The 15,448-nt window shown below is 37.0% G+C and overlaps 1 protein-coding gene across 5 annotated transcripts in view; it reads left to right on the forward strand.

The window, feature by feature from the left end:
- JCHAIN (joining chain of multimeric IgA and IgM) overlaps positions 1-15,179 on the forward strand; it is a 33,496-nt gene extending 18,317 nt beyond the window's left edge. For all 5 annotated transcript variants that reach the window (XM_056803380.1, XM_056803379.1, XM_016422947.2 and 2 more), the window contains 4 exons: positions 5,554-5,674; positions 11,597-11,735; positions 12,940-13,020; positions 14,128-15,179. In XM_056803380.1, the coding sequence (XP_056659358.1) occupies positions 5,611-5,674; positions 11,597-11,735; positions 12,940-13,020; positions 14,128-14,332 (489 nt within the window). In that variant the 5' untranslated portion in view covers positions 5,554-5,610 and the 3' untranslated portion in view covers positions 14,333-15,179. The remainder of the gene's footprint in view (positions 1-5,553; positions 5,675-11,596; positions 11,736-12,939; positions 13,021-14,127) is intronic.
- The last annotated feature ends 269 nt before the right edge of the window (positions 15,180-15,448 follow it).

A 15,448-nucleotide genomic window follows, 5' to 3' on the forward strand; every position in this document is an offset into this window, starting at 1 on the left:
TTATTTTTTATTTTTCCTGTCCATGGCTGGTTTGTATATAGTATGGAAGTTGTCTCTTCCATTAGTTAGACTGTGAGTTCCTTGAGGGCCCTCAAGTATTAGGACCATCTTTTGCCTTTCTTTGTGTCCCCAGTTTGCATTGTGCTTGGAATATAGTAGGCACTTAATAATATTTATTGACTGACTGACTACTGCTGTCATACAACTTACCAAGATGGATCCATGAAGAGTCTGATGCTTCAGTTCCCTGTCAAAATGTTTACGGTGGGGATGGGGGCAGCTGGATAGCTCAGTGGATTGAGAGCCAGGCCTAGAGATGGGAGGTCCTAGGTTCAAATCTGGCCTCAGACGCTGTGTGACTCTGGGCAAGTCACTTGACCCCCATTGCCTAGCTCTTACCACTCTTCTGCCTTGGAACCAATACACAGTATTGATTCCAAGAAGGAAGGTAAGGGTTTAAAAAAAAAGTTTACAGGACATATTATCATACTTGTGTTATAATGCAATTAAATCTAATTAGAGAAAAATCATACACTTGTAATATGATATGACAGTGATGGTGAACCTTTTAGAGATGGAATATTGGGCTCTGCCCACCCCCAGACCAAGAGCCATGCTGCCCCCCAAGACTGAGTATCCACCCCCAAGTACCATACCCCCCTTGTCCCCTGCCCTTGCCTTGGCCTCCACCTTACCCCAGACAGGGGAAGGAAAAAACTCTCCCATTGACTGCTAGGCAGAAGATGAATGCTCTGCTCCCCTCTAGCTATGTGCTGCACTATGAGCTCTGCTCCCCTCAAACCTGGCTCCTTTCCAACCCTACAGACTCAACAGGTTGCCTTCTGTGCCACACTTTGATGCAGCATGTGAGACTCCCCCTCTCCCCTCTTACTCCAGACAGGGGAGGGAGGTGGCTGCTGGGCATAGGGGTGGGGGAAGGGAGGAATGACTTCAGGTGCATGAAGAGGGGGAGGAGAACAGCTCTGTCCCAGTCTCTCTGGTTCTCTAGAAATGAACTCTGGTGGGTGACAGCAGGTGTGCCCACAGAGAAGGCTCTGTGTGCCCTTTTTGGCACCCGTGTCATAGGTTTGCCATCACTGTCATATGCTATGATATGATAATAATCTTAATAGCCAACTTTTCTGTAAAGGTTACTGTGTCAGACACTATGCTAAGTGCTTTACAATGATTTTCTCAATTGACCCTCATGATAATCCTGGGAGGAAGGTGTTATGATCCCTGTTTTTCAGATGAAAAAACTAAGACAGAGATCAGTAGCTTAGTCCATGGTAATATAGCTAGTAAATGTGTAATGTCAAATTTGAACGTGGGTCTTCCTGAGCCCAGGTCTGGCCTTCTATCCACAGTGCTACCTAGCAGCCTCTGCTTATCCATTATTTCAATATAGCAACAATAAGGGAACATTGTGAATGCTAAAATGGTTCCCTTGAAATAGTAAAAGAACCACAGAGAGGTCTTCTGTATTCTGTGTACATTTTCTTTGGAAGATTTTTAAGAAATGGATGAGATCTGGATAATTACATACTCATTTAAGTATGTCAGGAAATGCAAAGTAAAAATAATAGCTGATACAACATATTGACGTTTGTGAAGTATTTCATAAACATAATTTCATTTTATTCTCACAACTCCATGAGGCAGGTACTATAGGTATTAACAACTTTTTACATAGGGAAACCATGAGACCTGAGAAATTAAATGATTTATTGACAGCCATACACCTGGTAAATATCACAGGTTGCCTTTAAACACAAATCCAATAATTTGTCTACTGTACCATGCTGTTATATAATACAACTACTTTCGGGTTCATCATGGCTGACTATTCAAGTAATGAACTAAGCCTCCATCCTGGGGTTCACTTTATTGCTAGACATATCCAGGACACAGGAATTCCATGGCAAAAGCATTTAATCAGCATGGGAAGCAGCACAAATAATGAAGAAGTGATCATTCTCTGTACCCTTTTACACAGGGGTGCAGTGCAGATCTGCACTGGAGTGTTTTCATCTAACTCCTCTTCATTTCCTCTAATTCTCCAGGGTGATGGGAGGATGTGGTCACTTTGAAGTCAGAGTGCTAGGTGTGGATGTTTAGTTTAGGCTGTATAGTATAGGATCTGGAGTGTAGGCTGCTTTTTGGAGTCTTCCCCAGGAGTCACCTGGGGCAGAAGGAAGGTCACTTGAATTCTGTAATTACTGTCATCAAGATCCTAATACATCAAATCAACACATCTATGCACATTTATTAAATGCCAAGTACTGGAGGATACAAGGAAAGGCAAAAGACAGTCTGTACTCTTGAGGATTGCCCATTTAAATGGAGGAGACAGTAGGATAACAACCGTTTATAAACATGGTATGTGCAGAGAAAATGGAAGGTCATCTCAACTTTCAAAGCATAGATACTTCTGAGAGGAGTAATTGTTTAAGTTGAAGAAAGAATCAAAGACCACTGACATTTTTAGTCTCTGTGACTTGGAGAATGGTAGTACGACTGACTGAGCTAAGGAAGTTAGGAGGGGGAGCAGCTTGAATGATAGCTTTGGCTATACACATGCCTTTCATAGACTTGCGGGCTAACCTGGGCACCTGAGCAACATTTATAACATATATGTTATATTAATTGAAAATAGAAACACAAAGATTAGCCTGTCTCATCATCCTCAAAATTGCCTTTTCCCCCATCTATTTTCCAAATAGACTTTTCAAAGTTTCACTTTGTGGTTAAATATTTATAAGGAGAGCAGCACCTGTGTTGTGGTCTGCCCTTAAATAAACTCACACCTGCAGCTGTTTTCAAAAACTGTTATTTAATACACAGAACAGTTGCTCAGACAATACCTTCAATTTCCAACTATTTATGATGACCATCATGCCAGTTTTCAATAAGGTTATGTTGCAGAAGCTCATTCCTAATTCAGCTGCTTCGAATTAAAAAACGTTTCCCCATATATGTATTGGTGATGGACTTTGGTGGGAAGTAGTGGCTAAAGAAGTAGTAGCTAAGGAGGTCAGGGTAAGCGAATCTCCACTCCATGGTGTCTTATTCAGAAGACGTGGTCTAGTGTTGGTGATGATTCTTTCTTTAAGCACTTTCTTCATCCACCTTCTGAGAAATTCTTTGGACAAGTATATTTCTAGCGTACAGCTATTCATGTGTGTGTGTGTGTGTATATGTTTATATGCAGATAAACACCTAGCAATTTGAGTAGGAGGGTAAGAGTACTTAAGGAGATTCTGGGTAAGTTTCCAACAGGCAATGGCACCCAAGCTGAGCCTTGAAGGAAACCAGGATCTAGAAAAAGAAATATTGTCTATGTAGATGACAAATGTAAGGGCATGCCTGGGGAGGGCAAGGCTGGGGTGGACTCTGATTTATTTGAGGAGTCTTCTAATCAATCTAATTAAAAACCATCTCTGCTTTAATTTCCTTCTCTGTAAAATTGGACTTGATCTTCTAAGATCCCTTCCGGCTCTAAATCTGTGATCTAAAGATCCAAATTAGATTTCAGGATGTGAATTTTTGCCTGAAGTAAGGGTTCTTAGTCTGGGATCCATGAACTTATCTTCTTTTTAAAAAATATTTTGATAAGCAAATTTTAACATGATTGGATTCTGTTGTGATCCCAGGTATTTTTTAATCCTATGTGTTTAATTTAAAACATGATTCTGAGAAGGGGTGGATTGACTTCACCAGACTGACAAAGGGATCTATGATACAGAAAAAGGTTATGAAGTCCTCGAGAGCCATCTAAAGGGTTCCTAAAGAGATAGGTGCACATGTATACAGGCTTCTTGCTTGGAGGCCCCACAGTACCAACCTTCTTGGTTCCCAGTGTCCGAGGCTCAGGGGTTATCTCAGCCTGTAATTGATAAAAGTGCCCCTCAATGAGCACAAGCTCACTCATTCTCTAAGCTTCCCTCTTGGTACATGTAACCTTCTGTTTTCATGTTGTACATCCCCCTAGGAGAATGTTTACTCCTTGAGGGCACACACTGAATTTTGCTTTTGTTTGAGAGAACCTGGTACGCAGATCTATGCCTGGTAGATAATGCTAAATAATGGTAGTAAATGCTTTTTCGATGTGGATGTACCTTCATGACAGATGATTTCCTCCTGGGCAATAATATGTCATTTCAGTAATCGCCACAATGTGGCTGGGGCACCATAACTGTGGTACCTTCTTTGTTCAACCCAAGGATGGACCTGCTCCAATTATTACTATATTTCTAAGGGAAGAAAGTATTTCCACACTTAAACAGGTGCTGAACCCTAGTGCCTCCATGTTCATCTTTGCATAAACATGTAGAACTATTCTCCTGGGTGCCAACTCACTATATAGAAAGACCATTACTTACAACTTCTCACATAAGAGGGTGAGGATATGGAACATAAAGACCATCACAAGTGCAGGAGATTTCCGGGGGGCATTACCCCATATTTCTCCTCTGTGCAATCAACTCCAGTGAATCCCTGTCATCTCTATTGTTGTTATTCAGTTATTTCTTAGCTATGTCCAACTCTTTGTGACCCTATTTGGGGTTTTCTTGGCAGAGATAACTGGAGCAGTTTGCCATTTCTTCCTTCAGCTCATTTTTCAGAGGAGGAAACTGAGGCAAAAAGGGTTAAGTGACTTGCCAAGGATCACATAATTAGTATTTGAACTTAGTATTGATGAGTCTTCCTGATTTCCAGGTGCCACATTTTATCCATTTTGCCAAATACCTGCCCATTGCCTAGGTAACCATTATATCATGATTGTTTTAAAATACAGATTAGATTAGTTTAAGCACAGCTAGTGCTCTATCAATCCTTAATAGAATGTCTTTTTGGATTGCTGTGACTGAAAAATTGATCATGCTATGAACTTTCTCTAAATTTTGTTGGATGTCCCTCCCGAGAGTGGAGTTCCTGTTGCTTAGTTTTGTTTGTCGCTTAATAGGACCAGGCAGGCCATGAGATTTGCTAACAAAGCTTAAGCAGCTCAAGATTATTTCTGGGATTCACTGAAGAATAAGAAGAGCTCTTGAGTGAAGGATTTCTCTTTTATAATCCATATAATAACATATTTCCTTTCTCATCATCCTTGGTTCCTAATGTAACAAATGAATTATTTCAAATTAAAAAAAAAACTCCCTATTTTTTAATCTCAAAATTTGACAAATATCATCAAACATGAACATTTTCATATGCTGGAGAAGCTTCTCCCCTCCCTCCAAATGTATTTTGATGTATCGGTTAAGAGTTCCAAAATTTAGAACCCTGACCTTGACATTCTGAGTTCAACCTTTCTTCTTACTTGGGGTTCTTCCTAGTTGTGTTTCTGTAGTCACATATAATAGATGTCTAAGAAGTTATTATAGTCAACGGTATCCTCTTGGGACTATTGTGAGAGGAGTTACTTTTAGTGTAACATCAAAGTATTTTTCCAGAGCAGCACTTGAGTTTCAGTAATCATTCGCTCCTGTTTTTGGTTTGGGTTGTTATTTTAGGAAACCAGACGCTCTATTATTTGTATATCCCTTATAGCTTTGACGTCCTCCAACTGAACTGTAATCTCAAGGCTTTCAAGACAAAGGAGACAAGATGAAGAGATCTTTGCTCTTCTGTGGGCTTCTGGCTGGGCTTTGTGGAACCATTCTCGTGACAGGTAGATACTTCTGGGGGTCTTTGTTGGCTACCAAGATAGCTCCATATTTCTAAACTGCTAATGCTTTATATGACATGATTCTTATAGCAAATATACATACATATGTTTATACATATGCCTAACATGTATATATGTGTACATATACACATATGATTCCGTTAATCCTCTTCGTGCATTGACTTGTCCAGTGCAACTTGGAGAATATTAATGTAACCAAACTTTGATTCTAGGTAACTCTACAGGATTTCCCCTCCTTTTATACTGGAGTCTCTTATATGGTTTCTTAGAAGTAGATAGTAACATGTATAGATTTTCTAAATAGATTTTCTGGAAAATTAAGACAATATTTGTTTCTTATCTCTATAGGTTTATTTTCCTCTAAAATTTATTTGCTTTTGTATTAGGATGTATGGTCCTTGAGAGCAGAGATTGTTTTTTACTTTTCTTTGTGTCTTTATCACTTAGCAAAATGCCTGATCCATAATGGTGCTTAATAAATGTTTATTGACTAATTGATATTAAATAGGAGGTATAGAAAAGTCATACTTTAAGTCAAGGGGTGTAGAGATTTAAAAAAAAATAACAACTATTCTTTTTTTGTATTAAATAATTTTTCCAACAGTGGAAAGGAAATATATTAGGTAAAACTAATATTACCAGCATATGATTAAATTCTTTCTTTATTAAAAAAAACAACAATCTTGTCTTAGAATTGATACAAGTATTAGTTCCAAGGCTAGTCTTGCCCAGGGCCACCCAGCTAGGAAGTATCTAAGATCAGATTAGAACCCAGGTCCTCCCTCTCCAGGCCTGGCTTTTTATCCACTTTGTTACCTAGCTGCCCCTGATTAAATTCTTCAGAATACTGATTCTATTATTGTATTATTTTGTGAAAGAAACAGATTAGAAAGATGATTATAATTTCATGTGTTTCTTTGGATTTGTAGTTGGAACGAATTTTGAGAAGTCATTGTATCTTACTCATCTAATAATTAGAGCAATTAGACCAGATAGCCTAGAATACTTCTTTCAGCTTTAAATTCTAAATTCTAAATGACCCAGTTATCAAAAATTTGACACTATTTAGCACAATCCTATATTGTAACAAATCAGAGATTTTAAATAAAAATTTCAAACATAAAAATGTAAGATGATTATCTCCTGGCTAGTGTTAAAAATGACAGTTTTTTAAAAAAGCAAGTTTATTAAGGTTAAGTTAATGTATCTGTTGCTAACTGATTATTTGTTGGAATTGAAATCTCTTTGGTTCATGACAACAGTAATTGCCAGTTACTTAAATTTCCCAAACTTTTTGTGAATTGGAGTTCTCTTAAATTTCTTGCCACTGATAGTGTCTTCAGATGACATTTGCCTTTAAGAGTTGCACTGAAGCAAACACGACTCTTCTTGTTATAATGGAATAACAAATAGCATTTTCTAATTAATGAATTTTAAAAATAGCTGTCTGTACTGACAGGAGTTAGATAAACAAATGTTTTAAAACATTTAAGAGAAAAAAGCAATAAGAAATAACATCTTAAAAATATATTTTAGGAAAGTTGGGGTCAGGACCCATGATTTTATCTGTGTGGAACTTCTACTGTGGAAACTCCCTTTTCTGATAAAATGTGTCAGTTCATTTTGTTTGGGCTAAATTACTAGTCGCAGAACCAGACTGTGTAGAGGAGGAGACCTCAAACTCAGATCTTCCTCACATCAAGACTTCTCTTCTAACTGTCATGCCAACCTGCCTCTTCAGGTCTTTTATTTTTTATATATAATTATTTTTAATTGGTTTCATAAAACGTCTTCACTTGAAGTCAAGAAGACCTGAATTTGAATTCCTGCTCAGATACTTCCTACCTGTATGATCTTGGGCAAGTCACTTGCCCCCTCTCAGCTTTCATTTTCTCACCTATAAAAATGGGATAAATAATAGGACTTACTTTCCAAGATGATTGTTGGATCAGGTAAGATAATATGTATAAAATGCTTTGAATATTTTAAGGAGCTATATGAATGATACATATTATTATTATAACAATTATACCACATAGTATTTTGCCAGAAGATTTAATGTTTTAAAAAATTAATGTATTGTAAATATTGTTATCATAATATAGTATAATGCTTTATTTAGAAATTTGAGAACTAGATTAATACAAATAACAGTTGCTTTTTATGTCACTCTCAATGTCTCCAAGGAGCATTATCATAAAAAATGATTCAGCAGGGGGCAGCTGGGTAACTCAGTGTATTGAGAGCCAGTCCTAGAGATGGGAGGTCCTAGGTTCAAATCTGACCTCAGACACTTCCCAGCTGTGTGACCCTGGGCAAGTCACTTAACCCTCATTGCCTAGCCCTTACCACTCTTCTACCTTGGAGCCAATACAAAGTATTTATTCCAAGACAGAAGGTAAGGGTTTATTAAAAAAAATGATTCATCAACAGACACAATATTTTTCCTTCTCCTGATCTTCTCTCTCTTTCTGTTCCTCCCTCTTCTCCTGGTCCTTTGAAATAGGGCTGTACCCTCATTCTCATACACAGTATTTATTTTACTGTTTAATCTTCACATCTAAAATTGATATGCTTAACCCTTTCTCTTAATAGTGGTAGGATAGAAGGATTTTTTTTCAGAATTAGAATACATTTATAAAAAATACTTCTTCCAAATTAGCCAATTAGTTACACTGAGGAAAGAGCATACTCAGATGGTATAAAAAGGCTTGTTACTGTATAACAGAAAAACTTCATGCATTTTAAAAAACCCTTACCTTCTCCCCATTCAGAGGAAACACTGTGGGAGCAGAAACACAGAAGAAAAACAACTGCTTGACTTCATGGGTCGAGGGGATATGGTTGGGGATGGAGACTCTAAATGAACATCCTAATACAAACATCAACATGGAAATAGGTTCTGATCAAGGACACAAGTAATACCCAATGAAATTGCTTGTCAGCTGTGGGAAGGGTGGGGGGAGAGGAGGGAGGGAAATAATGTGATTCTTGTAACCAAGGAATAATGTTCTAAATTGACTAAATTACCTAATTCAAAAACTGCAAAAAACAAACAAACCCATACCTTCTGTCTTAGAATCAATATGATGTATTGGTTCTACAGCAGAAGGAGTGTTAATGACTAGGCAATGGGGGTTAAGTTATTCACCAGGCAGGGGTCACATAGCTAGGAAAAATCTGAAGTCAGTTTTGAACACACTGAGCCACCTAGTTGTCCCCAATTTCATGCATTTTTAAAAAGGGTAACTATCTCTTCTGTATCTGTCTAATCTATCTATTAAATGTACACATTTTTCCTAAAGCCACTGTTCTAGGATTTCTGATTTTTAAAATAATTAAAATAATGAATATACAAAATTTCCAAATAATCAACCAAATTCTCCCAGCCTCTAAATGATTCCTTGGTACAACTTCTCTTGACATTTTAAGATTTCACAGATGTAGATAATTCCCCATAACAACCTTTCTGTGGCTTACTAACTAGTCTTTATGACTGTGTGCCATGCCCTGTGCTAAACTCAGTGAATGAAATGCAAAAACAGTCCCTGCCCTCAAGAAGTTTATATTCTAATGGGAGCTATTCACTCATTTCAATTGTATCTGACTCTTCATGACTCCACTTGGGATTTTCTTGGCAAAGATACTGCTGCAGTTTGCCATTTCCTCTTCAATACATTTTATAGATGAGGAATCTGAGGCAAAAAGGGTGAAGTGATTTGTCCAGGATCACATAGCTAATAAATGAGAACAGATTTGAAGTCAGAAAGATAAGTCTTCATGACTCTAGTACTGGTGCTCTATCCACTGTTGCACCTAGTTGCCCCTCTAATGGGGGAGACAACATGTATTTCTAGAAGTACATATTAGGTACACACTGAACCTAAAGAGATAAGAGATAATTTAGCTAAGCTGGTCAGATACAGATTGTTGCCAGACCTATCCTGGAAACCTTTCCTGCTTGGTAGAATTTACTAGAGCTTAGGCTTTGCTATCCTCGAACTGAAAATCTTTCCCATATCAGGGAAAGGACAAGAGCTAGATTAAAACAAGTGAAACTTCTGAATGTCACTATATTAACCAGTGAACCGTGAACCAAATAAGCAAATAGTTATCAATGCATACCCATGCCCAACAGTGTTCATATAATACCATGGTGGTGAATCTATGGTATCTGTGCCAGAGGGGGCCCTCAGAGTCCTCCTTGTGAGCACTCACCCTGTTGTCCCAGCACAGAATTCACCAGAATTCATTACTAGAAAGCCAGAGGTACTCAGGGTTGGGCTGCTCCCTTTGCCCTCTCATGCGTGCCTGAGGACATCACTTGTCCCTCTAAAAGGTTTGCCATCACTGTTATAATACAACAGCTAAGCTCTGGTCTCCCTCTCCCAACCCTAATTCTCCTGGAAGATTGAGTCTCAAGAGCAAAGTAGGCAACTTGTCCTCCCAAGATTCTAGAGGACCCGGAGGTATTTGGAGATGGTTTTCTAGAACTATATATTGATTCATGAGCTCCAACCAGTTCAGTTCTCCCACTAACTATCAATTCATATCAACTAGCTTTAATAGTATTTAGAAATGGGTTTTACTAAGTGATACAGTAAGAACAGTTGGTATAAAGCACAAATAATTTATAGATGATGTGAAGGAAGAAATCTTGAACATTTAGATTAATTTTGTTGACATTTTGATGACACTCATTTCTTCAGTGCCACATTAAAAAAAAAAGAGTAAAGTAGGGGGAAATCAATCTACTGATCCCTTTTGTTTTGTCTTCAAGAAACCAATTAATTCATTAGATTTATTCTCCCCCCCTGCCCCCAACTTGCTGTTTGGGCATCATGTAAATTAGGCTTAATGTTTTATTGAAGAATAGATCTGAGAAGAAATAAATTGACAGAAATTAAAATATCAGTAAAGAAATATAATGTAATAATTGATGATATATAAGTATAGATTGAAGAAATTGAGTGTATTTAACTTGAAGAAAAGAAGATTTAGGGAATTCCCCAAGGAATTTACAGTCTTGCCTGGGAGACAAAGTTAACAAATCTGAAACAACTGAAGGGTACTTCAAATAGTAAGAGAGTTTACTGAAGGGAGAGAGTAACATGGCCCAGAATAGTTCCATAGTTTAATGGAGGAGTGGGACTTCAGAGGATGGAGAGGATTTGGATGGAGGAGGCATTCCACAGGTACAGACAGATGGATTATAGGCACAATTATGGCATATGTGGAAGACTAAAAAGACCAACTTTACTGAAACACAGGATTTGAACTGGAGAGTAGTGAGAGAAAAGATTGGAAAGGCAGAGTGGGTTTTTATTGATCTAATGGCACTGATTAAAGTTAAAATCCATCATTTACCTCAGATTCCTGCTTTGTTGACTAATTTAAAGCTAGCATTGACACAAGTTTTTTTCCTGGCAATGATCAAAATGAAACTGGGGGGGGGGTGTGGAGAAGAAAAAAACAAAACTAAGGAAAATATTTCTGATTCCAGTTATTATAGATGATTCAATTGCTTTTCCCAAAAACAATTCCTGGTATTCTCTATCTACCCACCCCCTACTCTCCAAAAAACAAAACAACAAAAAAATCCGAAAGCAAAGCAAAACCCTTGACTTTCCTAATGTTTAATTTCATGTCTACCTTTCCTAGGTTGAAGGGAAGAATTGAGGGAGAAAGGCAAAACTGATCAGGGATAATTTCATTCTTTATTTTAGAGTCTCCAGCACTAAGTGCAGTGCCTGTCATACAGTAGGTGTTCAATAAACGCTTGTTAATCCATTATTTGACCAATTTTCTCTTCTACTAGTAGGAAATCTCAATGAACTCAACAGTAAATGTTCATAAGATTTGTTCCTTTTTCTTGTTGGTTTCCTTTCTATTTCCTGTTTCTAGCTCAGTATGGAGATGAAGATGAAGATGAAGGGAGAATTCTTGTTGATAACAAGTGTAAATGTGTCCGAGTGACTTCCAGGCTAGTTCCTTCAAAAGACAATCCAGAAGAGAAGGTTGTGGAAAGAAATATTCGACTCATGTATGTAATTTCACACATCTCTTTTAATTAAATTGGTTAATAATTATATATGTATATCAGTTAATATTTATATGTGTATATATGATTTATACATATATAGATATACAAATAAATAATTAAATGAGATGAATAATTATAAAGTGCTTATAAGTAAACACTAGTTATTATTATTATTACTTTTATATTCTACTTTCTGGCAAGGGGTAGTGATGTCGTGACATAAGAGGGTGAGAAGATCAGGGGAGAAAGCATGATATCCTGGAAGGAGGACTGGTCTTAGAGTCAGAAATCCATATTTAAATCCCTGTCCTGGTACTTGCTAACTTCATAATCATGGTCTTTAATTGATAATAAAGAAGCAAGGGCTGGGAATAAGCTTAATTATCTAAGATGGGACCTCCCATTCCTATCTCTTCAATATCAAATGAAAATAAATTCTAGCACTTACCCATGCATATACACACAAGATATAAAATAGACCATTTTCAATAGGATAATGGAATTAGATACCAGATCTTCCCAGTTCTCATTGATAAGCTTTTTGTATTCTAGCCCAAGACACCCTGTTTACATAGTATCTCCTAAAATTAGATAATTTGGTCTCTGGGTCTGGAGAAAGGAGAACAGAAAACTTCTGCATTCATGATCTGAAAGACTGGGCTCTTGCCAGATATAATGGGGAAGGTATTTTGTCCCGTCACAGCTCACAGCCTAGTAAGCAACTGAAAGTTCTGATTTGATCCTGTCAATAGGTCTGCTCTGCCCATGCAAGGCTAATTCAATCTAAACTAGAATTTTCAGTGGTTTGTATGTTATGCCAACTGAAACTTTAGATTGATACTTCTTGTAAACAGAAGACATGGCATTTTACTCTGCATAAGCCAGTGAAAGTTTTGGTTCTCATCCAAATATCTGCTTGTATTCATATTACTAGCCAGATCAAATTGGAGCTCAAAACCCCTTTTGATGAGGTCATCCTTTTGTAGATACCCCTTCAGATGTCCCATATCGCAGGCAAGGCCAGGACATGTGGTGGATCAGAAAAGTAGATGAATTATATGAATTCACCCACATTACTTTAATTATCATCATTTTAGATTATCCCATAGAGTGCTACAGTGATCTGAACAAAACAGGTGCTGAACAGAAAACACGTTTTTTCCAATAATGGTGACTTTGGACAATTTCCCTCCTTCTTCTTTAGAGTGCCACTGAGGAACAGAGAGAATATTTCTGATCCCACTTCTCCTGTGAGAACCCGTTTCGTATACCGGCTGTCTGACCTGTAAGAACTTTTCCTTTATATTAATGAATACATTGAAGTTGATGAAAAATAAAGATTAGAAAATCAAGATAAAAAAGTTCATAATGCATTTTTGGGAAAAATAATGATGTCTAGGTAGTGCAAACAAAAAAAAAAGTAGTCCCTATCCTTGTTTCATTTACAATATCCTCAAGTGTATTTTATTCAAGAAAAAAAAACCACTTTAAGTAAATCCTTCATAGCTCCCTTTCTGCAGAGGTCTGTCAGTGAAGAAAATGCTAATCTGAATATCTGAAAATTTTGATATCAGACCACAGATGTGGGCATTCTTGTCATATCTGTCATCCCAGTTACTTATTGGGGAGACTGAGGCTGGTGGGTCACTTGAGCTTGAGAATTCTGAGCTGCATTAGAGCTGAAACTATTTGGATGTCCATATTGGGCATCCATGAGTTGGGCATCAGCATGATGAGCCCTGGGGAGCCTGAAGCCACCAGGATGTCCAAGGACAGGTAGACTGATCCAAATCAGAAAGGAGCAGGTTAAAACTTTCATCCAGATCAGGATGGGGAACATACCTGTGGGTGACGATAAGGACACCTAGGCTCAAGAAAATAAAAACAAATTTTTTAAACTACGTAACCCAAAATATTTAATAGCCAGTATCTTTTTATTTGGCTTTGAGTTTCTCTAGTTGTTTTTAGAAAGTAATTGGGAATGACTTAAATTTATTCCATTCAGTGAATTCAGTGGGGGAAAAAAATTAAGTTAGTTACCTGCTGGCTTGTAAACAAAGAAAGTAGATTACTGAATTTTAATTTTCCATTTGGTTGTTTTGGTATTGTGAAGATAGACGAAACAGTGATGTAAAATAAGTGCCTATCACAGTGACATAGCTGGTGCTGTATAAATGCTTGTTGCTTAATTAAATAAATTCTAAATTGAATATACTTTATCATGATGATGCAGAAAGCTGGAAGTTTGCCTCCTGCTTATCACTGGTTTCTGCTCATAGTTGTAGGATCCAATGGAATTTGGATTCCCACATGCAATTAGGACCAACAACAAATGATTATGATGAAGGTGTCACTCAATGGCCAGTGTTTAATGCATGTATTTATTTTTTAGCTGTAAAAAATGTGATCCCACTGAACTGGAGCTGAACAATGAGGTTGTTACTGCCACCCAGAGCAATAATTGTGATGATACCAGTGAAACCTGTTACACTTATGACAGAAACAAGTGTTATACATCTACTGCTGCTCTTTATCTTGAAGGGGAGACCAGACTGGTGACAACAGCATTGACCCCAGAGTCCTGCTATAACGATTAACGAAAAACCTTCATTGACTAAAATCTTTCCCTGCCTTCCATACAGCTCTCTGCTTCCATTTTGAAATGGCACATTTTTGTCATCACCAAACATATGGCCTCAAATATCTGTTTCTAGAATGATCCTCATTCTATTTTTTCTCCATCCCATTGAAATGCTAAAATCCAGGACATACCTATAGTATGAGATCTCTGTTTCACTCCAGGTCTATATTCATTGAGCTCAATTCTTCACTATACTCATTACATATCCCAGTGCCTAGAAACATGGGGAATGAGTTTCCCCAAATTTGTAACTCAGTGATAGGCATTCTCTCTCTCTTTCTCCTTTGCACATGTCAGTTTATTTTTACCCCAAAAGAATACACTTCTGTGCTAACTGAAGAAATATAGAGGTAGACATAATTACATCTTGTACTATTATTAGCCATATATTAATTGGTGGATTTTAATTCATTTAAAAGTACTTAAAGAATTTAAAACATTAGAAAACAGGAACCACAATATCACACAAAACAGATATGAACATATTTCCCCAGAAAACAAAGTGGTTGACAGTTATGTTGTGAAAATAGTCAATTTTTAAAAATGATTCATTTTTGGAGTAGTAGTTTAGGTATCATCAAGTCCCACTTCTTATCCTATTTTTCTTTCTATGTAAAAGCAAAAATTCTAATTTAATGAAAAAACTAATTAATATTAGAATACTGAAACCCATGCATTGTCATTTGTTACAGGAAATATATTGAATCTCTACTTCACCCTGGATATTGAATAATTGTCTTTTTCTTTTTGGCAAAAAATGTTTGAGAAATTCTGTTCTGGAATAAACCATGTTATGGCTTTAATCTTTAAGCAATATATATTTCTAGATATGCATCTTTTAGTATTGTTTCAAAAATTAAATGATTTCAGAAGCATCTGCCTGCCTGAAGCTTATCTTTTAGGGAAGTACATCTTTAGCTTCATCTTTAATCTCTATAATATCACACCAATTATCATCACCTAGTACTTGCTTGAAGACTTATGATGAGAAACTTATCCATTTGTGATGGGCTCTAAATATTAAGATTTTCCTGACATTTAGCCTAAATTAGACATTTTGTAGAAACAAAAA

The sequence above is a fragment of the Monodelphis domestica genome, chromosome 6 (assembly GCF_027887165.1).
Source record: "Monodelphis domestica isolate mMonDom1 chromosome 6, mMonDom1.pri, whole genome shotgun sequence".
Classification (NCBI taxonomy): domain Eukaryota; kingdom Metazoa; phylum Chordata; class Mammalia; order Didelphimorphia; family Didelphidae; genus Monodelphis; species Monodelphis domestica.